Source organism: Papio anubis, chromosome 9, assembly GCF_008728515.1.
Source record: "Papio anubis isolate 15944 chromosome 9, Panubis1.0, whole genome shotgun sequence".
Taxonomy (NCBI): Eukaryota; Metazoa; Chordata; class Mammalia; order Primates; family Cercopithecidae; genus Papio; species Papio anubis.
The window spans coordinates 47,849,211-47,874,053 of NC_044984.1; the positions used below are offsets into that span (position 1 = coordinate 47,849,211).

The 24,843-nt window shown below is 49.5% G+C and overlaps 1 protein-coding gene and 1 pseudogene across 2 annotated transcripts; both read left to right on the plus strand.

Annotated features, from left to right (window-relative positions):
* The first annotated feature begins 106 nt into the window (after positions 1–106).
* Positions 107–24,843, plus strand: SOAT2 (sterol O-acyltransferase 2). Of its 2 annotated transcripts, none has more exons than XM_031650496.1 (15): positions 107–1,303; positions 1,803–1,858; positions 2,778–2,914; positions 3,231–3,290; positions 3,576–3,683; positions 6,093–6,369; positions 6,808–6,877; positions 9,090–9,174; positions 9,640–9,685; positions 9,875–10,004; positions 11,576–11,673; positions 12,093–12,191; positions 13,047–13,182; positions 13,696–13,841; positions 24,267–24,843. In XM_031650496.1, the coding sequence occupies exons 1-15, from the start codon at positions 1,222–1,224 to the stop codon at positions 24,360–24,362; spliced, it is 1,626 nt and encodes a 541-aa protein (XP_031506356.1). In that variant the 5' UTR covers positions 107–1,221; the 3' UTR covers positions 24,363–24,843. The 2 variants fall into 2 exon arrangements, with proteins under 2 accessions (XP_031506356.1, XP_003906493.1); XM_003906444.5 differs by lacking the exon at positions 24,267–24,843 and adding an exon at positions 14,041–15,095.
* On the plus strand, positions 22,120–22,944 carry LOC101013369 (annotated as a pseudogene).

Consider the following 24,843-nt stretch of genomic DNA (forward strand, 5'->3'; position numbering starts at 1 on the left):
GTCTCTGTGTCTACCTCTCACAATTCTGGAGCCCCTGGCCCTCTCTTTACCCCACTACAGTTCACTCACAGCATTTCTTTCCTGTGGATACCTTTAGTCCTTCCTGTGACAGCCAGGCAGAAGCTTCAAGCCATCAAGCTTCACAGAGCTGCCCACCAGGAGCTGGGAGTGGGAAGGGGAGACACTGAGATCATGGCCTTAATCTGAAGTTGTGACCTTGTTTCTAACATTGATCTTTGGACATAAGGGGAGGGGAAGGATTAATAGTTAATCCCAGCAGGAACCCAGCAAAGAGGAACTCTCAAAGCACGTACCCTTCTGTTACTTCCTACTAAAAAAAGAAGGAAATTATTACTAATATATGAGCTCATCCCATGGCCCTGAACCATGTGATTTTACCTGGACTACCTCATTTTGAGCTTACAATAAGCTTGTGATATAGGGATTTTTGCCCCCATTTTTCAGAGGAGGACACTGTGGCTTGAAATTTGGAGTCACTTGCCTGAAATTATAGAGCTGGTAAATGACAGAGGGAGGTTTGCATCCGGTTCTTCCGTATGTGACAACACCTGATATTCCTTAGGTGCTTAATACGTGTTTGTTTAGCCTCCTTTCTGCCTACATGCTCACCCAAGCAGGTGTCAGGAAGCGCAGATGTTCAGGGGCCCTGGCACTCAGCCTTTCCTGGAGGGGTCCCAGCTCCATGAGTAGCACGGTGCTAACCCCATCAGAATATTACCACATGCATCAGTCACACACCTTGTGGTGAAAGGGAGCTGAACGCACTGATACATGAAGACATTTCTGACTCCTCCCTGACCTTCAGCCTGCTGGGAGAGACTGAAGGCCAGCCATGCTAGGTGACAAGCTTCTGAGAGGCAAAGTTCCCCTCCCCGCGACGTACCCAGCCACTATTCCTGTGTGTGTGGGGAGGGGGTGGATAGCACCCTTGGAGCTGGGCATCTGGATGATGGTTGGGGTGTTAGGGGGATGTGGCCATCCCTGGAACAGACAGCAGAGTGAGGCCTGAATCTGAGAAGCTCTGCCCTCCGGATCAGATAACCTATCGGGCTCCTAGAGGCCCCCTCCTCCTGAAAGGACTTTAGTCTTTGGAGCTGTCACCTGAGCTGAGTGGGACAAGAGTTCTGCAGGGCAGGCCACGCTGCAAAGGAAGGAGGCAACACAGGCAAGGGCTGCCTGCTGCCCACTGGAGACCGCTCCATGGAGCCAGGCGGGGCCCGTCTGCGTCTGCAGAGGACAGAAGGGCCGGGAGGGGAGCGGGAACACCAACCCTGCAGAGATGGTGAGCCGGCCTCGCCCTCAGGGGGCACAGAAGGCACCAGCGGGTGGTGGGGCAAGAGGGGAGAGATGCGCTATGGAGAGAAGGCTCCAACTGCCTGATGCCAATCCTTCCTGCTGTCCAGAGAGGCCAAGGAAGGCAGACCCTGGCCTCAGCCCTGAGCCACCCAGCTGGGAGATGGAACAGAAAAGAGCTACGTCAGAGCTGTGGCCTGGCCTTATCTTTCTGACTCTTTAGCCCCAGAGGGTGAACGGAGTAGCTTCCCATTCCCTGAGTGCCCTGTTCCCAGTAATGTCACCAGGCCCCCTGCTTGCCTATGGCCGCCTCACCACTGGCAACAGCAACTTCCCCTTCTAGTAGCCCCACCCATGATACTAGATATTGGCTGGTTGGGGTGAGGGTGGCTGCTGAGCACACAAAGCATTTCCTGAACACAGGATGCCTCTGGGTCTGCAGAACCCCAACTCCTCCTGTTGACTGTGCCTTTGATCACTCCTCCCAGGAAACACTGAGACGCACAGAGCCCCGGACTTGGTGAAATGGACCCGTCACATGGAGGTGAGGGGCGTCAGAGGTCAAGTGGACAGATGCTTGGTCGCAGGAGGCAGGAGTGAGGCTTGGTGATAAAGATGACTTGTTTTGGTTTTTGTTTTTTGTTTTGAGTCAAAGTCTTGCTCTGTCGCTCAGGCTGGAGTGCATCAGCACAATCTCAGCTCACTGCAACCTCTGCCTCCCAGGTTCAAGTGAGTAGCTGGGACTACAGATGAGTGCCACCAGGTGTGGCTAAATTTTTTTTTTTTTTTTTTTTTTTTGTATATTTAGTAGAGACAGGGTTTCACCATATTGGCCAGGCTGGTCTTGAACTCCTGACCTCAAGTGATCCACCTGCCTTGGCCTCCCAAATTGCTGGGATTACAGGCGTGAGCCACGGTGCCCAGCCTGATGACTTGTTCCTGGTACAAAGATCAGGTTAGAATTAAGGGTAAAGATGTAGGGGTTTGAAGCACAGGTCCCGAGGGTCATTGAAAGCCAGTAGATAGAGTCTTCCTGCTAGTGTGGCTGGAGGACAGGGGTGAGGACTGACAATCAGAGGTGACCAGGCTGGAATTCAGACCCAGGGAGGGGAAGCCTTGCTCCTGCTGTCACTCCCTGATCCTTACTGATGCCCCGGGAAGCCAGAAGGAGATCAACTCTGGGCAGGAATCATGGCTTGTTCATCTTTTTACCACAGCACTTAGCATTGTGGGGTCCTACCCCACCAGCAGACCCATCACCACCCCACCAATGCCTGCCCTTCCCCCCACAGGGCTGCCACTGCTGACCACTGATCCCCCATCCCTGCCGACCCCCCAGGTTTTTTTTTTGTTTTTTTTTAAAGCACTATGCCTGGCATAGGTAGAAACTCGGTGAATGTCTGGTAAATGAAAGGATGGCTGACTGGAGGGACAGTGGGCTCTGCCCTGGCTTTGTCCCACAGGCTGTGAAGGCACAATTGCTGGAGCAAGTGCAGGGACAACTGAGGGAGCTGCTGGATCGGGCCATGTGGGAGGCTATACAATCCTACCCATCTCAAGACAAACCTCCGCCCCTGCCTCCCCCAGATTCCTTGAGTAGGTGAGTCTAGGGAGCAGCTGCGCAGGCTCCTCTGTAGCAATGATCATGAGCTATCACATGATGTGCCCTTGCCAGCCTTGGCAGGACTGCGACTCCAGCCTTCCCTCTTCCCTACTTATCTTGTCTTCCTAACACTGGCCTCCACCTACTGGGCCTCACTCTGCCCTGGCCCTGACCTTCCACCCGGTCCTGCCCTCTGGCCCTAGCCCTGGCCTCTCCCTACCACTCCCCTTGGCTCCCAAGTATTGACCTTCTGCATGGCCCTGCCCTCTGCCCACTGACTTCTTCCTGACCCTGAACAAACATCTCAATTCAGGACCCAGGAGCCATCCCCGGGGAAACAGAAAGTTTTCATCATCCGCAAGTCCCTGCTTGAGTAAGTCGGGTGATGACAAGTAATGGGAGGAAAAGAAAGGGCTTTGGCTGGGGGTCACGGTACCTCATTTCTCATCCTCAGGCTCTAGGTGGTTTGTGGGGAGGACTTGGAAAGGGTTTCTAAGGTGCAGGTCCCCTATTTGCCCTGGGCGTGGTTGTGGAAGAAAGGCCTTTAGCTGGAAGTTCTGGATCGTTAGGCCCCATGCCTCATATGTACAGTGTCTGAGCTAGTTCACACCACCCTGAGGACCCTCCCACACTGACCTTCAGGCCCCTGTCCCTCCAGTGAGCTGATGGAGGTGCAGCATTTCCGCACCATCTACCACATGTTCATCGCTGGCCTGTGTGTCTTCATCATCAGCACCCTGGCCATCGACTTCATTGATGAGGGCAGGTAGGTCCCCTTCCCACCTGGGACAGGCACACCTATCTGATCAGACCCTCTGGGTCCTCAGTGCCCCACTTGCCCTTGGGGCAAGTGGACACAGGTCCCCCTTTTGGTTATTGGACATGTACCAACTTTGCTCCCAACAACCTTCCCACCCGAAACACTCTCTAGGATCCCTTCCTTCCCCAGCCTTGGTTGGCCCTTGGTCTGTCCTCCCAGGGCCAGTCACTCTCAAATGCTTCTCAATGACACCTTGCCCTGAGGCAGATGTGTGTGTGTGCACACATGCACACCCATACACACTCCTTTCCCAGTCAGTTCTATTCAAGTAACCTCCATTGAGCACCTCCCGAGTACCAGTCCTAGTGTTCAGAGAAATGAGGGGGCAGACCCCACTCCTGTTTGTGAGGCACTCCCAGTCTTGTGGGGAAGACAGACATGTACCCAAGTGCCTGGGTGGGTCATTTCCCCCACAGAGCACCCCACCCAACTGTGAGGATGAGCTTCAGAGAGCTGTATAACCTGGGGGTCTATGTTTTCAGGACTCCCACCATTCCCAGACCAAACTGAGGGTTGGGGCTGCTATTTCTTGTGGCCCAATAACGAGATGCAGATGAACTGGGGAGGAAGAGAGTTTTTATTTCTATAACTGGTTACAGGGAGAAGGCCTGTAAATTATCACTAGGCCAACTAAAAATTGCAATTTCCAGAGCATATATACCTTCTAAGCTATATGTCTACGTGTAAGTGTGCATTCATCTAAAGACATAAGTGATTAACTTCTTTTAATCTATAACTAAGGTCTGAGTCTTGAAGACCTTCTTCTGGAGCCTCAGTAAGTTGACTTAATCTAAATGGGTCCAGGTGCTGGGGTGATTACCCTTCTCTTGTCTCCTGCTAAATCATGGAGGTTTGAAGAGCTTCTTCAGACCCCCAGTAAAACTTGTTTAATCATGCTTTGAGGTTCAGGAAAGGCCTAGGCAAAACTCTTGGTGGGCTTTTGTTACATTCCGGCCTTTGTCTAAGGGCACTGGCTTTTAATATTTAACTTAACCACTCAGCCAGTACTGAAACAGTTGTTATGGAGGCCTGTGTTAGTGAAACCTGGCCTGCCACAGCCCCTCTCCCTATGTCAGGCTTGGGAAGCAATAACAAAAACAGGACCAAGGATCCACAGGTTCAGCAACAGCATTGCCTTTTGGTAAAATTTTTGTTGTTAGTTCTGTAAGTATTAAAAGGGTAAAATCTACCGCTAGGTTTGCATAAGAAAAAACAAATTAAAAAAATTAAAAATGATAAAATCTCAGTAAAAAGCTCAAATACATGTTTTCCTGTAAAGGGGGTCCTTCTTGACCACCTCCTTCAATCCCACACTGCTCTCGGAGGATTTTAAACAGTTTCTGACTGGGCGCAGTGGCTCACGCCTGTAATCCCAGCAATTTGGGAGGCCAAGGCAGGCGGATCACTTGAGGTCAGGAATTCAAGACCATCCTGGCCAATATGATGAAACCCTGTCTCTACTGGGGAAAAAAAAAAAAAAAAATATATATATATATATATATACACACACACACACACACACACACACACACACACACGAATTAGCCAGTCGTGGTGGTGCAAGCCTATAGTCCCAGCTATTCAGGAGGCTGAGGCAGGATAATTACTTCAACCCGGGAGGCGGAGGTTGCAGTGACCAGAGATTGCACCACTGCACTCCAGCCTGGGTGACAGAGCAAAACTCTGTCTCTAAAAAAGAAAACAGTTTCTGAGTTTCCCTCCAGAGCATTTTCCATGCATTGACATTCAGTACCAAAGATAGGTACATTGTGGAGGTTTCACATAAATAAGAAACTGTACCTATTATTGTGTAATTTGCTTTTACTCACTAACAATTTATTTTAGGCATCTTTTCATGTTAGTCCATTGGTTTGAAGGACTGCAGAGTATGGAGGTGTCAGATTTGTTCACTTAGTCCTTTACTAATGGACACTTAAGTTGTTTTGTTTTTCCCCTTAACAAACCACACACTCTTAACCTAGGCTAACAAAACACTGAACAACCGGCATCCTATTAGCTCCAACCTACAACAGACGCTCCAAAGGAACAAAACTAAGTCAGTCAGTCTAGTTACCTCATATCCTAACATGTGTTGTATATAGAGTACTGAGCCCTTAGCAACGCCATGAAACCAGAGAGGGCTCTCAAGGTCATTTAGAATCAAACTCATGCCATGACTAAGTCTCCTGGAGCAACGCCCTGTGCCACAGAGGTGCCGTCTTGAACACCTCCAGAGATGGGGAGCTCACAACCTGATCAAGATACCTCAGTTCATCTTCCAGGAGCTCGGACTGAAGAGGAAGGGGACAAGAATGGACTTCACTTGTCTACTTTGTCTCTCCTCCCCACTCCAAGGCTGCTGCTGGAGTTTGACCTACTGATCTTCAGCTTCGGACAGCTGCCGTTGGCGCTGGTGACCTGGGTGCCCATGTTTCTGTCCACCCTGCTGGCGCCGTACCAGGCCCTGCGGTTGTGGGCCAGGCCGGGGGCCAGGGGTACCTGGACGCTGGGGGCGGGCCTGGGCTGCGCGCTGCTAGCTGCTCACGCCCTGGTGCTCTGCGCACTGCCAGTCCACGTGGCCGTGGAGCATCAGCTCCCGCCGGCCTCCCGTTGTGTCCTGGTCTTCGAGCAGGTGAGGGCTGAGCCCTGCTGGGGGACAGGAAGGAACGGGTGGGCGGGGCCATCTCAGCAGAGGGGAGTCCCCCAAAGAGGGGGCAGGGCCCACGAGAGGGAGGGCAGAGACTGCATTGGCAGAGGCGGAGCTAGTTACCAGGGGCGGAGTCCCTTACCAGGGATTTGGGGAACCTGCAGGCTGGAAGGCAAACAGTGTGACACCGCCATCACAGGAGGTTGACCGGAAGACTCCGCTCTGGCCTCTTATCCCAGCAACCTTCATTCATCCCAGCATATGTTAGGCTATACAGCCATCAAACAAAAAGAAAAAATATGGACTCTGACCAGACAGATCTTACACTCTGCCTGCCTCTCAGAGGTAACCCAGAGCACAGAGAGGTTAAGCGATTTGCTTAAAGCCACACAGCAACTTGGCCTCCCTTCCACTCTGCCACAGGTTAGGTTCCTGATGAAAAGCTACTCCTTCCTGAGAGAGGCTGTGCCTGGGACCCTTTGTGCCAGAAGAGGTGAGGCCCGGTTGTGAACTCAGTCCTCTTGACTGACTGAACGAAGCCAGCAGGTGCAGGATCCTGATAAAATCCCTGCCTTCCTAAGCCCAGGTTGCCCACCAGGCACAGCCCCGGCCTCCAGCTGGGCTCTGTGGGCTTTCATCGATAGGCGTTCTCAGCTCCTGCCTCTGACAGATGGCACCTCTTGTTACCCAGGACTTCTGGCACTTTCCTATTTCCTATTTCCAGGCCCAGCCTGTCACCCAGGCTTTGTTGTTCCATTTATAGAGCACATTCAGTGTATATTTAGCATCATTCTTAAGGGCCCTAGAATTTTTGGAATGACAACTTGGCACTGGCTCCAACTTAAATCACCAGCTGCATTAGCCCTTAACAAGAGCCCTTAAAGTCACCAGGTGCAGGCTGAGCACAGTGGCTCACACTGGTAATCCCAGCACTCTGGGACACTGAGATGGGAGGATTGTTTGAGCCCAGGAGTTCAAGACCAGCTTGAGCAACATAGTGAGATGGGGTCTCACTTCAAAAAACTTTTAAAAATTAGCCAGGTGCGGTGGCTAATGCCTGTGGTCCCAGCTGTGTGGAAAGCTGAGGTGGGAAGATTACTTGAGTCCGGGAGGCGGAGGCTGCAGTGAGCCATGACTGTGTCACTGTACTCCAGCCTGGGCAACAGAGTGAGATCAAGTCTCAAAAAAAACAAAAAAAAAGTGAGAGACATGCAACTCTTTCTTTCACTCACTTGAACACTTAAAGACCATTTCAAGGTTATTAATTGGCCTAATTTCAATTTCAATTTTTTTTTTTTTTTTTTTTTTTTTGAGATGGAATCTTGCCTTGTTTCCCAGGCTGGAGTGCAATGGCGCAGTCTTGGCTCACTGCAGCCTCCACCTTCTGGGTTCAAGCGATTCTCCTGCCTCAGCTTCCTGAGTAGCTGGGATTATAGGTGTGCATCAACACACCCAGCTAATTTTTTTGTATTTTTAGTAGAGACAGGGTTTCATCATGTTGGCCAGGGTGGTCTCGAACTCCTGACATCCAGTGATCCACCCATCTCAGCCTCCCAAAGTTCTGGGATTACAGGCATGAGCCACCATGCCCAGCCAATTTTTTTTTTTTTTTTTTTTTTTTTTTTTTTTTTTTTTTTTTAGAGACAGGGTCTTGCTATGTTGCCCAGGCTGGTCTTGAACTCCTGGGCTTAAGCAATCCTCCTGCCTTGGCCTCCCAAAGTGTTGGGATTACAGGAGTGAGTCACTGAGCCTGGCCCCTAACTTCAATATTGTTGTATCTCAGAGAATAGGAAGGCTCGAGGAGAACAGAAGAGATGGGAGAATGGCCGGTCAGTGCAGTAGTCAGAACACACACAGAATTTGTCAGTTAAGTTTGCTCTCTTATTTAAGTGTGTTTCATGATGCCCTAAAACAATTACAATAGTAACATTAAAAATCACTGATCACAGTGATTTTTGCTCAGGTGAGAAGATGGGGTAGAAGGGTAGACCTGTGACTCATGGTGGTGGAGAGGGGACATTTCTGGGAGGCCTGGGGAGGCAGTGGAAGGGTGGTGCCAAGGGAAGAGGAGGCCAGTGCTGGGCCAGAGGTCCAATGCCACCGGCAGCTGCCAGTGTCCCTCTCCAGTTAGGTGTCCCCATGCCCCCTCCAGGCCCTGGGCTGTGTGTTCTATGCCTGTGCACCATACCACATATAATAAAAAGAAGAAAGTTATAAATATTTCAGGAATTGCCAAAATGTGACACAGTGGCATGAAGTGAGCACTTGCCGCTGGAAAAAGTGGCACTGATAGGCTTGTCTCTTGCAGGCTTGCCACAAACTTTCAATTTGTAAAAGAGGCAATATCTGGGAAGTGCAGTAAAACAAGATGTACCTGTATTAGGAAGTCCAGACAGAAGGGGAAGGAGAATGGGTTGTCGAACGTGTAGGTACCAAATGAAGCTCTGGCCACAGCAGGCCCTGCACTGGAAGATAGGGTGCCTGAAATGAAAACAGAAGAGATGGTGTTAAAGAGCCAGTTCCACTCCTGCCCAGCTTAGCTCCCCCAGCCTGCATCTAGGTCCTACATCCAGCTCCTTGCTTATCCCCCACCCCCACCCTATCCATTTCTCCACTCACCAGTCCCACTACCCTTCCCCAGCAGCCCCCTCACCTCTGCCCTCTGCCCTTCCCCTTACTAATCCACCTCTCTCATTCCTCCCCAGGTGAGGGGATCCAGGTCCCCAGTTTCTCCAGCTACCTCTACTTCCTCTTCTGCCCAACACTCATCTACAGGGAGACTTACCCCAGGTAAGACCCTGCACCCCTTCCCCACATGCCCAGGCCCACAGGAACCTTATCCTTCTACTCTCCCCTCCCTGAGGTCCTCAGGCTCACCTCAGGCACTGGCCACTTTCTCAGGAAACATCTAATAATAAAGATGGGAAATAGGTGACTGGTAGACTACCCTGTCTCCTTGCCCAGCCTATGATGACACTAGGGCAGCCCACTTTCCTGGTTTACCCAGGACTGTCCTGATTTTAGTTCTGAAAATCCTACCCATCCTACACACCCTTGTTGACGTCCATGCTTAAAACCCTCTTGTCACTCTGTTATGGAAAGTTCAAAGTATCCTAGACCCCACCACCCTAGATAATCCTCCCAGGCCTGAGCAATTAAGGGAACTGCGGAGAGAGGGCCCCAAAACCTGTGCCTAGGCTGAGCAGGGAACAACATGAAAGAATGAGAAACATATTGTCCCAATTGCCGCTGCAGGACGCCCTATATCAGGTGGAATTATGTGGCCAAGAACTTTGCTCAGGTGAGAAGATAGGGTAGAAGGGTGGACCTGTGACTCATGGTGGTGGAGAGGGGACATTTCTGGGAGGTCTGGGGAGGCAGTGGGAGGGTGGTGCCAAGGGAAGAGAAGGCCAGTGCTGGGCCAGAGACCCAATGCCACCAGCAGCTGCCAGCGTCCCTCTCCAGTTATGTGTTCCTACGCCCCCTCCAGGCCCTGGGCTGTGTGCTCTATGCCTGCTTCATCCTGGGCCGACTCTGTGTTCCTGTCTTTGCCAACATGAGCCGAGAGCCCTTCAGCACCCGTGCCCTGGTGCTCTCTATCCTGCATGCCACGTTGCCAGGTGAGCCAACTAAGGTAGGGCTGGAGTAGCTGTGCCCTGGGGAAGGCAAATCAGGGAAGGCCTTGCTAGTTACCTTCCCTCTGTTTCAACACGCTCTCCTTCTGAGTCTCCCCTCACATCTGTCACCTCCTATCAGGGCCCACTGCCATGGTCTCGGTTCAGACCATCACTCCCCCTCCACATCAGCTTCCTACCCATCTCCCTGGCACCCAGATCTTTCCTCTCCCATCTACCCCTGACACTGCTGCCCAGGCGAACTTTCCTACTACAACTAATCATTCCCTACCCTCCTTCAAAAATTCTAGTGATAAGTCAATGCTGGCACTTTCGGATCAGATTTGAACCCTTGATGTGGCATCCAAGACTCCTTCCCACGCAGCCCCAGCCTATCTTCTCATCCTACCACAAGCCCTGAAAGATATGTACTTCCATGCCTCCAGGCCTTTGCCCATACTGGCCACTCAGCTTGAGATACCCTTTCCCCACGTTCAGCCATGGAATCTAGTTGCTTCTTGGAGGCCCATGGCTGAGATGCCCCCTCCTCTGGGAAACCTTCCTTTTGTAGCCACCAATTACCATGACCCACCTGTTTCTCTGTACTCCCAGGCACATCAGTGCCACCGTACTTAGCTCCCATTACATTTGCCCTGGCATATGGTTGGACACGTCTTTCTGTCTCTGTGTCTGTGTGTGTCTCACTTCAATCACTCTATGAACTCCCAATGGCCCTTTGAGATTCATCTCCATCTCCAACATCTGGCACGAAGTAGATGCCAAGTAAATGTACATGAACAAATGGATGAATAAATGAATGCATGAGGCCAGGCACAGTGGCTCACCACCTGTAATCCCAATACTTTGGGAGACCAAAGAAGGAGGACCGCTTGAGGCCAGGAGTTCAAGACTAAACTGGACAATATAGTGAGATCTCATCTCTACAAAAAATTTAAAAACAGCTGGGTGCGGTGGCTGACGCCTGTAATGCCAGCACTTCGGGAGGCCGAGGGAGGTGGATCATGAGGTCAAGAGATTGAGACCATCCTGGCTAACACGGTGAAACCCCGTCTCTACTAAAAATACAAAAAAATTAGCTGGGCGTAGTGGCAGGCGCCTGTAGTCCCAGCTACTCAGGAGGCTGAGGCAGGAGAATGGCGTGAACCCGGGAGGCGGAGCTTGCAGTGAGCCAAGATCTCACCACTGCACTCCAGACTGGGAGAGAGAGGGAGACTCTGTCTCAAAAAAAAAAAAAAAATTAAAATTAAAAATAAAAATTAGCTGAGAATGGTGGCTCACGTCTGTAGTTCCAGCTACTTTGGAGGCTGAGGTGGGAGGATCGCTTGAGTCCAGGAGTTTGAGGCTGCAGTGAGCTATGATCACACCATTGCAATCCAGCCTGTCTCAAAAAAAAAAAAAAAAAAAAAGGAATGCATAAATTTGTGAATTACCAATAAATGAATGGTAAGAGTTGGGGCCCTGGTTTCTGGGCAGGGGCTCCTCAGAGCTCAGAGCAGGGCTGCCTGCGGATCCATGTGGGCCAGCCTGACCTGCAGCCTCTTGTCGCCATCCACCAGGAATCTTCATGCTGCTACTCATCTTCTTTGCCTTCCTCCATTGCTGGCTCAACGCCTTTGCCGAGATGCTACGATTTGGAGACAGAATGTTCTACCGGGTGGGGCCTGGACCTAGGCCAGTTGGAAGCTGGAGGCAGGGAGGGTTAGGGAGGGATCTGGGGAAGATGGTGGCCAGGTTGGATGTCACTTCAGCCATGCTGTTCACCTCCCATAATAAGAAATGCAGTCCCCTAGATGTGGTTATAATGCCACCTTTCCATCTCCTGACAAGCCAGGGCTAACTGCTTTTGTGTGCATGGTACTACAGAATCTTCTCCTGAGAGAGGGAGTAGGAGGGAGGACAGGGCCTCCATGTCCTGAGGAGGGAGCTGGGAGGGTGTCTGCTGTCCCTGTTGTGCCAGGAGCCAGCCCTTCTGGAACACTGGGATAGGGTGCAGGCAAAGGGAGCAGTGGGGAGGAGCCGGAACCCAGATGCTTGCTTACCTCCTTTCCCCGACCTTGACCCCACTTTCTCCAGGACTGGTGGAACTCAACGTCCTTCTCCAACTACTACCGCACTTGGAACGTGGTGGTCCATGACTGGCTGTACAGCTACGTGTATCAGGATGGGCTGTGGGTATGGGCCCTGCAGACCCCTTCAGCTCCCACATTTAATGAGGGCTCTCCTTCCTTCCCTCTCCTTTCCTCCTGCTACAGTGTGGCATCTACACCACTCACCTTTTCCAGGCCTAAAGGCCCTTTTGATTTCATCTGCCCTCATTTTCTCATTTTACCCAACCCAATGGGTAGAAAGTCCTTGCAATCTTAGCTTTCTTCCATCTTTATCCTTAATTCCACCCTCTCCACAGGACATCGTTTCCCACCTTAGCCTTCTAAGGAACATGCACATATCTATTTTCAGCTACCAGGGGTTTTTACATACATTTAATCAGCACAGTAACCCTGAGAAGTAAGTATTATTATATTCTCATTTTGAAATGGCACCTAAGTCCCAATGGGATAGTAGCATGCTCCTTTTTTTTTTTTTTTTTTTTTTGAGATGGAGTCTCGCCCTGTCTCCCAGGCTGGAGTGCAGTGGTGTGATCTTGGGTTACTGCAACCTCTGCCTCCTGGGTTCAAGCGATTCTGCTGCCTCAGCCTTTCAAGTAGTTGGGACTACAGGCGAATGCCACCACACCCAGCTAATTTTTGTATTTTTAGTAGAGACGAGGTTTCACCATATTGGCCAGGCTGGTCTTGAACTCCCGACCTCATAATCTGCCCGCCTCGGCCTCCCAAAGTGCTGGGATTACAGACATGAGCGACCGTGCCCAGCCAGCACGCTCTTAAATAAGATTGATGTCACCCCTTCTGACCTCAGATCCCATATTCTCTCCACTGTACCACACTCTCCCTGGCTTCCTTAAGGTGGGGGCTCTTTATGGAGGAGCTCAGGGAGACTCACTCTTCACTCCTTTCCTTACCCTGCCAGCTCCTTGGTGCCCAGGCCCGAGGGGTAGCCATGCTGGGTGTGTTCCTGGTCTCCGCAGTGGCCCATGAATATATCTTCTGCTTCGTCCTGGGGTTCTTCTATCCCGTCATGCTGATACTCTTCCTTGTTATTGGAGGTGAGCTGGCCTCTCTGCCACTGGAGGGGAGCCATCCAGAGGGAGGTCTGGGTCCTGCTCCTGGAGATCCCAGACTGATGGTGGGAGGCCTCCCCCCCAGGACTGAAGGCGAGGCTGCTGGGACTGAGAGGTGGAGTGGGGGAGGGGGTCACTTGGAAAGCAGGGAGGGAGGCAGCATTGGGAGGAGCCAAGCTGTATCCTGGGGCATGTGGCAGGAGGTCTCTGGTTGGAGAAAAGCACTTGAATAGATCACTCATCGAGGAAGACAAAGAGGAGAAAACTGGGATGAGGTTGAGAGGCTCAGTATGAGATTCAGGATATTAAAGTGCAAACTGAAGAATCCTGGTTTTACATGAGCCACTTTAGACCTCTACAAATTTCTGCACCTGGGTTCAAGATCTTCTCCAATGGGGTCTTCTTGTTCCATCTCTTCCCAATACCCTGGAATGGGAGGGAAGCCAGGGAGACAAGGAACTCCTGGAGCTGGAGTGACAACCTTTCCTCCTGCACCAGGAATGTTGAACTTCATGATGCATGACCAGCACACCGGCCCGGCATGGAACGTGCTGATGTGGACCATGCTGTTTCTGGGCCAGGGAATCCAGGTCAGCCTGTACTGCCAGGAGTGGTACGCACGGCAGCACTGCCCCTTACCCCAGGTAAGAGACCACAACCCTCACCCAGCTCCCCATCCGTGAGGACACACAGCCCTACAGCCAGTCCCTCCTTGTTCCCCAACTCACCAGTCACAGTCAGGCACCAGGGCCTGGCTTGGGGGTGATAGACTCTAACGTCTTGGATGCATGGGTTGGGTCACCAGGAATGACCTCATTCACAACTTATTCTTCTCTGGCTCAGACAACCTTCTGGGGGCTGGTGACACCTCGATCTTGGTCCTGCCATACCTAGAGGTCAGGGCAGATGACACCACCAAGTTTTCTGCCTGCAAAACCTGGGACCAGGACTCCTGTCTGCATTCCCAAAGTTGGCTCTGAGTCAAAGCAACCTGCACACAAGACCCCACCAGGGAATGTGCAAGGACTGAGATCTGCAGACTTGTGGGTAGCTGAGCACAGACCTCAGCATGGGGGTGAGAGGGGTGACTCTTCAGTCCCTATCCCCATGGGCTGGGTACAGGATACCCTCCTACCCCATGACTGTCTTGGGGAGACTTGGGGGACCTTATGGATTTGACGAATGTGGGGGAACTCAGAGGAACTGGGGCCACCCAGGTTTGAAAAGGGTCTCGTTCTTGATTTCGTATTCCTTCCAATACAGCAATAAACTCTGTCTCCCTTTTCATTCATTCATTCATTCATTCATTCATCATTTGTTCAAGGCTCACTTGGATTTTTGTAGAGTTATGTCTGCAGAGGCAAGACTTTGTGGTAGGATGGGTGAGAATTTTGGGTGCCCCCTGCCTTACTTCCTCTATGCCACCCCCATCTCCCAGAAACCTGACCCCAATGCTTCTTCCACCTCTTCTCCAACTCACATTGAATTATCTAGCCCCTTTAATCCTTCTGCTCCTGGCAACCCCTAGCACATTTTGAGAGGACACGTAGCAGGCCTCCTTTCCTTTAGCAGACCCAGGAGAGGAATGCCTTGTACAGACCTGAAGCAAAGCTTTTAATTTCGTGAACCCAAGTTTCTACAACTATAATAGGGACATTAATATTAGGAGTGTCCTGACTGAAGGAGACATAAGGTCAGAATACTTCTATTCAAAGCTGTTTCAGAAACCAGACTGTGTGGTCTGCCCTCCCTACACTGATTCCCTGCCTGATGTGGCTCTGGGGAGACATCTGTGTAAGAAAAGGGGGAACATGGCCGGGCGCGGTGGCTCAAGCCTGTAATCCCAGCACTTTGGGAGGCCGAGACGGGCGGATCACAAGATCAGGAGATCGAGACCATCCTGGCTAACACTTGCCTAAACCTCGCCTCTACTAAACACAAAAAATTAGCCGGGCGGTGGCGGCGCCCAGTCCCAGCTACTCGGGAGGCTGAGAGAATGATGGACCCGGGAGGCGGAGCTTGCAGTGAGCTGGACCGCCACCACTCCAGCCTGGCTTGCTGAGCTGAGACTCCTCCACTCAAAAAAAAAAAAAAAAAAAAGAAAAGGGGGAACATTAGTGTCAGGGGAGCTGAGGACCAAAAAAACCAGGGTCCCTAAGAGAGAGAGATGGGGTATTTTTTTTTTTTTTTTAACATTTCAACAGTATGCATAAGACATCTTTTTTTTTTTTTTTTGAGATCGAGTCTGCCTGTCGCTTCAGGTTGGGAGTGCAGTGGCCGGATCTCAGCTCACTGCAAGCTCCTCGGGCCTCCCGGGTCACGCCATTCTCCGCCTCAGCCTCCCGAGTAGCTGAACTACAGGCCTCGGCCAGCTCGGCCTCCGGCTAGTTTTTTGTAATTTCTTAGTAGAGACGGGCTCACTGCAGTTAGCCAGGATGGTCTGACCTCCTGACCTCGATTCACCCGCCTCGGCTCTCCCAAAGTGCAAGCTGGATTACAGGCTTGAGCCATCAAGGCCTCGGGCCGACATTCTCCCTCCTTTTATGTCAATAAATATAGATCTATTTTGTCACTTTTATTTATTTATTTATTTATTATTTTGAGACGGAGTCTCGCTCTGTCACCCAGGCTGGAGTGCAATGGCATGATCTTGGCTCACTGCAACCTCCTCGGGCCCTGGCTCAAGCTGCATTCTCCTGCCTCAGACTCCTGAGTAGCTAGGACTACACACCACCACGCCCGGCTAATTTTTGTATTTTTAGTAGAGACGGGGTTTCCCCGTGTCAGTCAGGCTGGTCTCGAACTCCTGACCTCAAGATCCACCCGCCTCGGCCTCCCAAAGTGCTGGGATTACAGGCATGAGCCATCGCACCCAGGCTCTTTTCTCCCTCTTTTTATGCCTTCTTTTGAATAAATTATGATTCCACAAGTGGAATGAATGGTACATTTTTATTTCATTTCTGTTATCTTATTGTATGTTCTTTACCCATCCCATGATTTAACTTTTTAGCTCATGTTGCTATTCATTTCATTTTCCCTACCCCATTGTTATTTTAGATGTTCTATATTTTTCCATTCTTCTGTTAGTTACTTTCCCTTCCCAGCAATAATAATACACATTTCTTTATGATTATTTGCAAATATGCCAAATACGTATTCCATTAAGATGTTTCATGTCCTGCACTTCTACCAATAAGAGAGACATTTAGAATACTTTTTCTTACCTCTCTCACTCTGCTTCCAACTCCTAGGTTTTTCTGAGATAGGATAGTACTTTTGGTTGTAGATATAGTTAGATGTATGTCAAGCTCCATGAACATTTAACTGTATAATATTTTTCTTTCTAAGTTTGTTGCTCACTACTTGTTCTTTCTTCTCTTCACCTTCCTCTGTCTTGATTTCTCTGTTCTGTTACCAAACCATTCTTTCAGGTGAGGTATGAGATTGATATACTCTCTGAATCCTTTGGATCTCCAAAAAGATTTATTTTGCCCTGACAGGTGAAAGTTTTCTCAGCTGGGTATGAGATTCCTGTGTAAGGCTGGGCGCGGTGGCTCACACCTGTAATCCCAGCACTTTGGGAGGCCAAGGTGGGTGGATCACTTGAGGTCAGGAGTTCGAGACCAACCTGGCCAACATGGTGAAATCCCATCGCTACTAAAAATACAAAAATTAGCCGGGCATCATGGCAGGTGCTTATAGTCCCAGCTACTCGGGAGGCTGAGGCAGGATAATCACTTAAACCTGGGAGGCAGAGGTTGCAGTGAGCCAAGATTGCACCACTGCACTCCAGCCTGGGCGACAGAACAAGACTCAGTCTCAAAAAAATAAAAATAAATAAAATATTCCTGGCCAAGCATAGTGGCTCACGCCTGTAATCCCAGCAGTTTGGGAGGCTGAGACAGGTGGATCACAAAGTCAGGAGTTTGAGACCAGCCTGACCAACATGGTGAAACCCTATCTCTACTAAAAATACAAAAAATTAGCCGGGAGTGGTGGCGCACACCTATAATCCCAGCTACTCAGGAAGCTGAAGCAGGAGAATCACTTGAACCCAGGAGGCGAAGGTTGCAGTGAGCCGAGATTGCACCACCACACTCCAACCTGGGCAACAGAGCGAGACTCCATCTCAAAAAAAAAAAAAGAAAGAAAAAGAAAGATTTCTACGTAGTCATCTATTTATCTCAGTTTTCCCACTTTGAGCTTCCAGTGTTGCAGATGAAAAGTCCTATACCAATGTGATTTGTTTCCTTTTGTAGATAACTTGCTCTTTCTGTCTAAAAACTTGAAAATGTTTTTCTTTAACCTTGAAGTTTGGGAGTTTCATGCCTGTGTGTATGTCTTTTCTTGTTGTATCTTCCTGTTTCCTTTCAGTCTTTAAGCTCAGATATTTCTTCAGGTCAGCAAAATTTTCTTCTATTCTTTATTGCCTCTCCTCCATCTATTCCTTTTCCCCCTTTTGGAACTAATATAGTTGAATTTTAGGACTACTGGATCTATTCTCCAAGAATCATATTTTCCTTGTTATTTCCATCTCTTCATATTATTTGCTCCATGCTTTGAAATGTTATTTCCGTTTGTTCTTCCAAGCCACTAATTGGAGTCTCAGCAGTGACTATTCTCTCTTTCAATACGTATACTAATTCTCTTGTTGAAAATAATGTTTTTCAGTTCCAGAAAGTTGTTTCTTTCTTTTTCCTTTTTTACTTTCTTTTCTTTTTCTTCTTTTTTTTTTTTTTTTTTCATACTACTTGAATCTCTTCAAGTGCTCCTAATAGTTTAAGTTGTCGTATACCTCTTTCAGTGGCTGCTGTGCTTTCTGGTGGGCAGGGAAACCAGCTCTCATAACCGCATCCCTGCAGGGCCAAGGCCCTCTGAGTCACATTCTTCCAGTGTTCCCATGGTTCTGATCTCTCTGCTTTGGGTGCTTCAACGCTGGTCTCCATGCAGTGAGAGTGAGGAAGCTCCTCACCAGGTCTGCACACCAGGACTTCCCCCCTCTCACTCTAAGTTAAGCCTTTACTTGGCACCCTGCAGCCTGGCTCCAGCAGCAACATGGCTAAGTGTTTGGAGATGAGGGTGGAAAAAAGTGGAAATTGCCTTAGAACTGTAGTTCTCAAACTCCAGCGTGCATTAGAACTACCTTCGGAGTTTGTTAATACGGAGTTTCTGATTCATTAAGTTTGGGGTCAAGCCTGAGAATGTGCATTTCTAACAAGTTTCCAGGGCAAGCCCTTGCTGCTGATCTAGGGACCACCGCTGTAGCACACACCAAACCAAGCCCTCTTTCTTCTCCTCCTCTTTTCCCTTTTTCTTCTTCAAAATTATCTTTCTTTTTTTTTTTTTTTTTTTTTTTGAGACAGAGTCTCGCTCTGTCACCCAGGCTACAGTGCAGCGGCCAGATCTCAGCTCACTGCAAGCTCCGCCTCCTGGGTTCACGCCATTCTCCTGCCTCAGCCTCCCGAGTAGCTGGGACTACAGGCGCCCGCCAGCTCGCCCGGCTAGTTTGTTTGTATTTTTTAGTAGAGACGGGGTTTCACCGTGTTAGCCAGGATGGTCTCGATCTCCTGACCTCGTGATCCGCCTGTCTTGGCCTCCCAAAGTGCTGGGATTACAGGCTTGAGCCACCGCGCCCGGCCAAAATTATCTTTCTTACTTTTCTTTTTCTTTTCTTTTCTTTTCTTTTTTTGAGACAAAATATTGCTGTCATCCAGGCTGTGCGTATAGCAGTGCGATCTCAGCTCGCTGAGCTCACTCAGCTCACTGAGATGACCACTGAGATCACCAAGGCTGGTCTTGAACTCCTTTTACTTTTTTACTTTTACTTTTACTTTTCTTTTTTACTTTTACTTTTCTTTTTCGCAGTGCGATCTCAGCTCACTGCAATTTCCCCTCAAGAGATTCTCATGCCTCCGCCTCCCGAGTAGCTGGCGTTATAGGTGTGCTCCACTGCACCTGGCTAATTTTTTCTATTTTTAATAGAAATGGGATTTTGCTGTGTTGGCCAGGCTGGTCTTGAACTCCTGGACTCAAGTGATCTGCCTGCCTCAGCCTCCCAAAATTCTGGGATTACACGTGTGAGTCACTGCGCCCAGCTCAAAAATATACTTTCTTTTTATGGTAAGGAAATTAACCCAACGTCAGGGAATTATCTCTTAGTTTTATGTTTAGTCTTCCTACTAGCTCACAGTACTGAGACTTGTACATGGCTGAGCTCCATCCAGGCCTCCTCCACCGAAACGCTCATGGGTACATCCCTGATGAGCCCACTGTGTCTAAGCAGGAAGCACCGGCAGGGTGCCGAAGGCACTCCAGGCAGGACACCACCACTGGGCTCACCTGAAGATGAGTAAAGGTGGGTCAGACCAGAAATCACCATCTGTGCGTGGCCTCAGGACCCCTTCCTCTTTGGACGCCCTTTTATTATTAGCTTTGTGCCCACACAGCCCTCCCTTCAGGATCCTTAGGGATAAGAAGGCTGTGGGACAGGAAGTACCTAGGGTGGCGGTGGGTGGTGAGGCTGCTGCCCAACAGGACTTTCCTGCCCTGCTGGGAGCCACCTTTCTTCCGTCTAGAGTCTGCGAGTGTTGTCCCCTGTGTGTCCCCAGACTGCACCCAACTGCTTGTTCCAGCCACCTTCCCTTCACCCCTTTGCTTTTGCCCAGTGTTTTCTCTTCTCCAAATCACCTTGTCTGTCCTGGGACCCTTACAGCACTCGCTCTGCTGTCCTATAGTCCCCTCCTGAATCTATGCTGGCCAGTGTCTGTGACCTCTGCAGCACCCCACACCTTACTATCCACGCTCCTCTCGTGCTTTACCATGCGGAGCCCCTCTTCCATAACACACACTCCACCGTTCTACAACACAGGCTTCAAATGGACATTTCAGCGAAGTCCAATGACCCTAATCTTTATCTGCATGCAGGATTTCCCTTTTTTTTTTGACAGAGTCTTTCTCTGTCTCCCACACTGGAGTGCAGTGGTGCAATCTTGGCTCACTGCAACCTCCGCCTTCTGGGTTCAAGTGATTCTCATGCCTCAGCCTCCTGAGTAGCTGGGACTACAGGTGCATGTCACCACACCCGGCTAATTTTTGTGTTTTCAGTAACGACAGGTTTTCACCACGTTGGCCAGGCTGGTCTTGAACTCTTGGCCTCAGGTGATCCACCCACCTCAGCCTCCCAAAGTGCTGGAGTTACAGGCATGAGCCACCGCGCCTGGCCAGGATTTCCTTTCCATTCTCCAAAGAAACTATTTCATTTGTTCTCTCTCCTCCCATCATCCCTCTCCAAGCCCACAGAACTCCCAGCAGTTCTCCTCTGCCCCAATTCCTTCCTGTTGACTGAAAGAATTTGCCCTCTTCCCTCTCCTCCTACCATCTCGCTCAATCATATCAGCAGCTCCAGCACCACCTCTCCATTCTCCCTTCTACTAGATCGCTCCCAACAGCAGCCAGCTATGCTCCTAGTCTACTCTCCCCATGTCTAACTGTCCCTCTCCTCACCCACAGCTGCATCAGGCTGCTGTCCCACTTCTCAGCTCTCTGTCACAGCCACACTTCTCCAAAGAGGTGCCTGCCCCACCGTTGAGGGTTTTCACCTCACATTCACTCAAGTGTCAATCATGGGTCTGCAAAGGGGCCTCTCACATTTTAATATTTGCTCCAGTATCCAAGCCTTCCTGTTATTTCCCTTCTCGTCAGAGGGACCCACTCTAACACATGACAAATCTGTATGGAGTCTTGAAAATATGGTGCTTGATTGTACCTTTTAAATTTAGGTAAAGGGTTTGGTCAGCTTTATTCAAATATAATTCACATATCATGCAATTCGTCCACTTAAAGTATGCAAGTCAATAATGTTAGTATATTCAGATTTGTGCAACCATCACCACAGTTAGTACATTTTCATCACTGGCCCCCAAAATCTCATATTTACTAGTAGTCACTCTCCATGTCCCAAAAACCTCCCAGCCTTGGGCAACCACTGATTTACTTTCTGGATATTTCTTTTCTTTTCGTTTTTCTGTTTCTTTGAGACAGGGTCTCATTCTGTCACCCAGACAGTGGTTTCTGGGTGCAATGGTGCCATCATAGCTCACTGCAACATTGAACTCCTCACACAAGCGATCCTCCTACCTCAGTCCCCTGAGCAGCTGAGACCACAAGTGCTCACCACCACACCCAGCTAGTTTTTGTACTTTAAATTTTTTTTTTTTTTTTTGTAGAGATGGGTTTTGCCATGTTGCCAGGCTGGTCTCGAACTCCTGTGCTCAAGTGATTTGCCCACCTAAGCCTCCTAAAGTGCTGGGATTATAGGCATGAGCCACCATGCGTGGCCTGTTCTGGATATTTCACATCAACGAAATCAGGCATCAGTGGTGGTGATGGTTACAGGCCAGGGCTGCTGACTGCCAAGCTAGGAGCGGGCCCAGCGCCCAGAATCTTGATGGGCGCTGCTCAAGCACCGCCTGCGCCATGCCCCTCTCCACCACCTCCTCGGAGCATTTTGAGCAGCTGCATGAGATGTGCCTCCGAGGGGTGTACTAGTGGCTGCTGGATATGGCAGGGACCCAGGAGAAGTTGATCAGAGATTTTGATGAAAAGCAACAGGAAGGCCGGGCGCGAGGGCTCAAGCCTGTAATCCCAGCACTTTGGGAGGCCAAGACGGGCGGATCACGAGGTCAGGAGATCGAGACTATCCTGGCTAACCCAGTGAAACCCCGTCTCTACTAAAAAATACAAAAAACTAGCCGGGCGAGGCGGCGGGCGCCTGTAGTCCCAGCTACTCGGGAGGCTGAGGCAGGAGAATGGCGTGAACCCGGGAGGCGGAGCTTGCAGTGAGCTGAGATCCGGCCACTGCACTCCAGCCTGAGCGACAGAGTGAGACTCCGTCTCAAAAAAAAAAAAAAAAAAAGAAAAGCAACAGGAAGCAAACAAAATGCTGGCACAGGTGGAGGAGGAATTACATTATGTACCCCTATCTTTCCATAACCCCATAATGTCGAAGCTTCAAGACTAACAGAAGGACCTTGCCCAACTCCACCTGGAGGCAAGAAGTGTATCTTTGCAGTCATGCTTGGGGACCAAGGAGTCATGAAATATGGCACATATGCTGTAGAGATTGAGCATATGAATAGGCTACAGTCGCAAAGGGCAATGCTTCTCCAAGGCACCGAAAGCCTGGGCCGGGCCACCCAAGAGACTGACCAGATTGGCTCAGAAATGTCAGAAGAGCTGGGGAACCAACAGGACCAGTGAGAGCGTACCAAGAGTACACTGGGAAACACAAATGAAAACTTGTGCAAAAGTCAAAAGATTCTCCCTTCAAGGTCCAGAAAAGTGACAACCAACAAGCTTCTGCTTTCCATCATCATTTCACTGGAGCTAGCTGTCCTGGGAGGCCTGGTTTACTTTGCATTCCTTTGCAAGCATGGGGCTTGCAATAGGGAAGGGTTGTGGACCAGAACTTTGACCTTGGGAATACATGGTGTTAGGGATGTGGATGGAATAAGTATGTTGCTCCTGTGGGCTAACAGTTCAAGGATGCACTGTATAGCCAGACTATGGGAGAAGGGAGGAAAGATGGAAAGCCAGTTAAATGTGAAGTGACAGCAACAAGACCAGTATGATATACCAAGGTAATAATGCTATTTATGACTTCTTTAAAAATACAAAAGCCTGGCCAACATAGCAAGAACTCATCTCTACCAAAAATAAAAAAAATTAGCCAGGTATGGCGGCCACATCTGTAGTCCCAGCTATTTAGAAGGCTGAGGCAGGAGAACTGCTTGAGACCAGGAATTTGAGTCTGCAGTGAGCTATGATAGCGCCACTGCACTCCAGCCTGGGTGACAGAGTGAGACCTTGTCTTCAAAAACAAAATTAATTAATTAATTTTTAAGAATATGCCAAGGTCGGGCACTGTGGCTCACACCTGTAATCCCACCACTTTGGGAGGCTGAGGTGGGGAGTTCAAGACCAGCCTGGCCAACATGGCGAAACCCTGTTTCTACTAAAAATACAAAAATTAGCTGGGCATGGTGGTGCGCACCCATGATCCCAGCTACTCCAGAGGCTGAGGCAGGAGAATTGCTTGAACCCAGGAGGCAGAGGTTGTGGTGAGCTGAGATTGTGCCACTGCACTCGAGCCTGGGCGATAAAAGGAGTCTCTGTCTAACAATAACAACAAAAAAAGGCGCGGTGGCTCACACCTCTAATCCCAACACTTTGGGAGCCCAAGGTGGGCAGATCACCTGAGATTGGGAGTTCGAGACCAGCCTGACCAACATGGAGAAAACCCCGTCTCTACTAAAATTACAAAATTAGCTGGGCATGGTGGCACATGCCTGTAATCCCAACTACTCGGGAGGCTGAGGCAGGAGAATCGCTTGAACCCAGAAGGCAGAGGTTTTGGTGAGCCGAGATCGTGGGATTGCACTCTAGCCTGGGCAACAAGAGTGAAACTCTGTCTCAGAAAAAAAAAAAAAGTGCCGCACGTGGTGCCACATGCGTGTAATTCCAGCACTTTGGGAGGCCGAGACAGAGAGATTGCTTGAGCTCAGGAGTTCAAGACCAGCCTGGCCAACATGGTGAAAATCCGTCTCTACTTAAAACAAAATTAGCTGAGCATGGTGGTACATGCCTGTGGTCCCAGCTACTCTAGAGGCTGAGTGAGGGAGAATCACCTGGGCCCAGCAGGTCGAGACTACAGTGAGTCAACATTGGGCCCTGCACTCCAGCCTGGTGACAGAGTGAGACACGGTCTCAAAACTGACAGTCAACCAATAAATGAAATCATACCTTATGTGGTCCTCTGAGATGGCCTTCTTCTTAACCTGTTTTGAAGATTCAATCATGTTTTAGCATATACCATACTTCATTTATCTTTCTGTTTTTCAAGATAAGGTCTCCCTCTGTTGCCCAGGTTGGAGTGCAATGGTCTGATCATGGCTCATTGCAACCTTGACCTCCCAGGCTCAAACTATCCTCCCACCTCAGCTTCCCAAGTCGTTGCAACTAAAAGTGGGCACCACCATGTCTGGCTAACTTTTTTGTATTTTTTTTAATAGAAAGAGGTCTCACTATGTTGCCCAGATTCGTCTCGGACTCCCCAGCCAAGCAGTTTGCTGCCTCTGCCTTCCAGAGTGTTGAGACTACAGGTGTGAGCCTATGGAAATAAAGACCGCACTCGGTCCTTTATTTCTTTTTTTGACTCACAAGTGCTTGGATGTTCCTTCTTATTGTCAAATTCTACTCCACTGTATGGATAGACCACATTTTATATACCCATTCACCGGTAATGAAATTGAGTTTTTTCCACTTTTTTGTCTATTCTGAATAAAGCTGCTATGAATGTTTGTGTATAACTCTTTGCCTCAACAAATGTTTTTTATTTCTCTTGGCTATATACCTGGAAGTGGAATTACTGGGTCATATGATGATTCTACATTTAATCATTTGAGGAACTGCTAGACCATTTTCCAAAGTGGCTGCACTGGTTTATAATCCTGCCAGCAGTGTGTGAGAGTTCCAACCTCCCACATACTCACCAACACTTTGTTATTATCTCTTTTTTATTATAGCCATCTTCATGTGAAGTGATATCTCATTGTGGTTTTGATTTGCATTTCCCTCACAACTAATGAT

Coding starts and splice junctions, on each gene's coding strand:
- SOAT2 (XM_031650496.1), top strand. CDS start 1,222: ATGGAGCCAGGCGGGGCCCGTCTGCGTCTGCAGAGGACAGAAGGGCCG. Junction 6,878..9,089: donor GACCCTTTGTGCCAGAAGAG/GTGAGGCCCGGT, acceptor ATTCCTCCCCAG/GTGAGGGGATCCAGGTCCCC. Junction 12,192..13,046: donor TGTATCAGGATGGGCTGTGG/GTATGGGCCCTG, acceptor TTACCCTGCCAG/CTCCTTGGTGCCCAGGCCCG.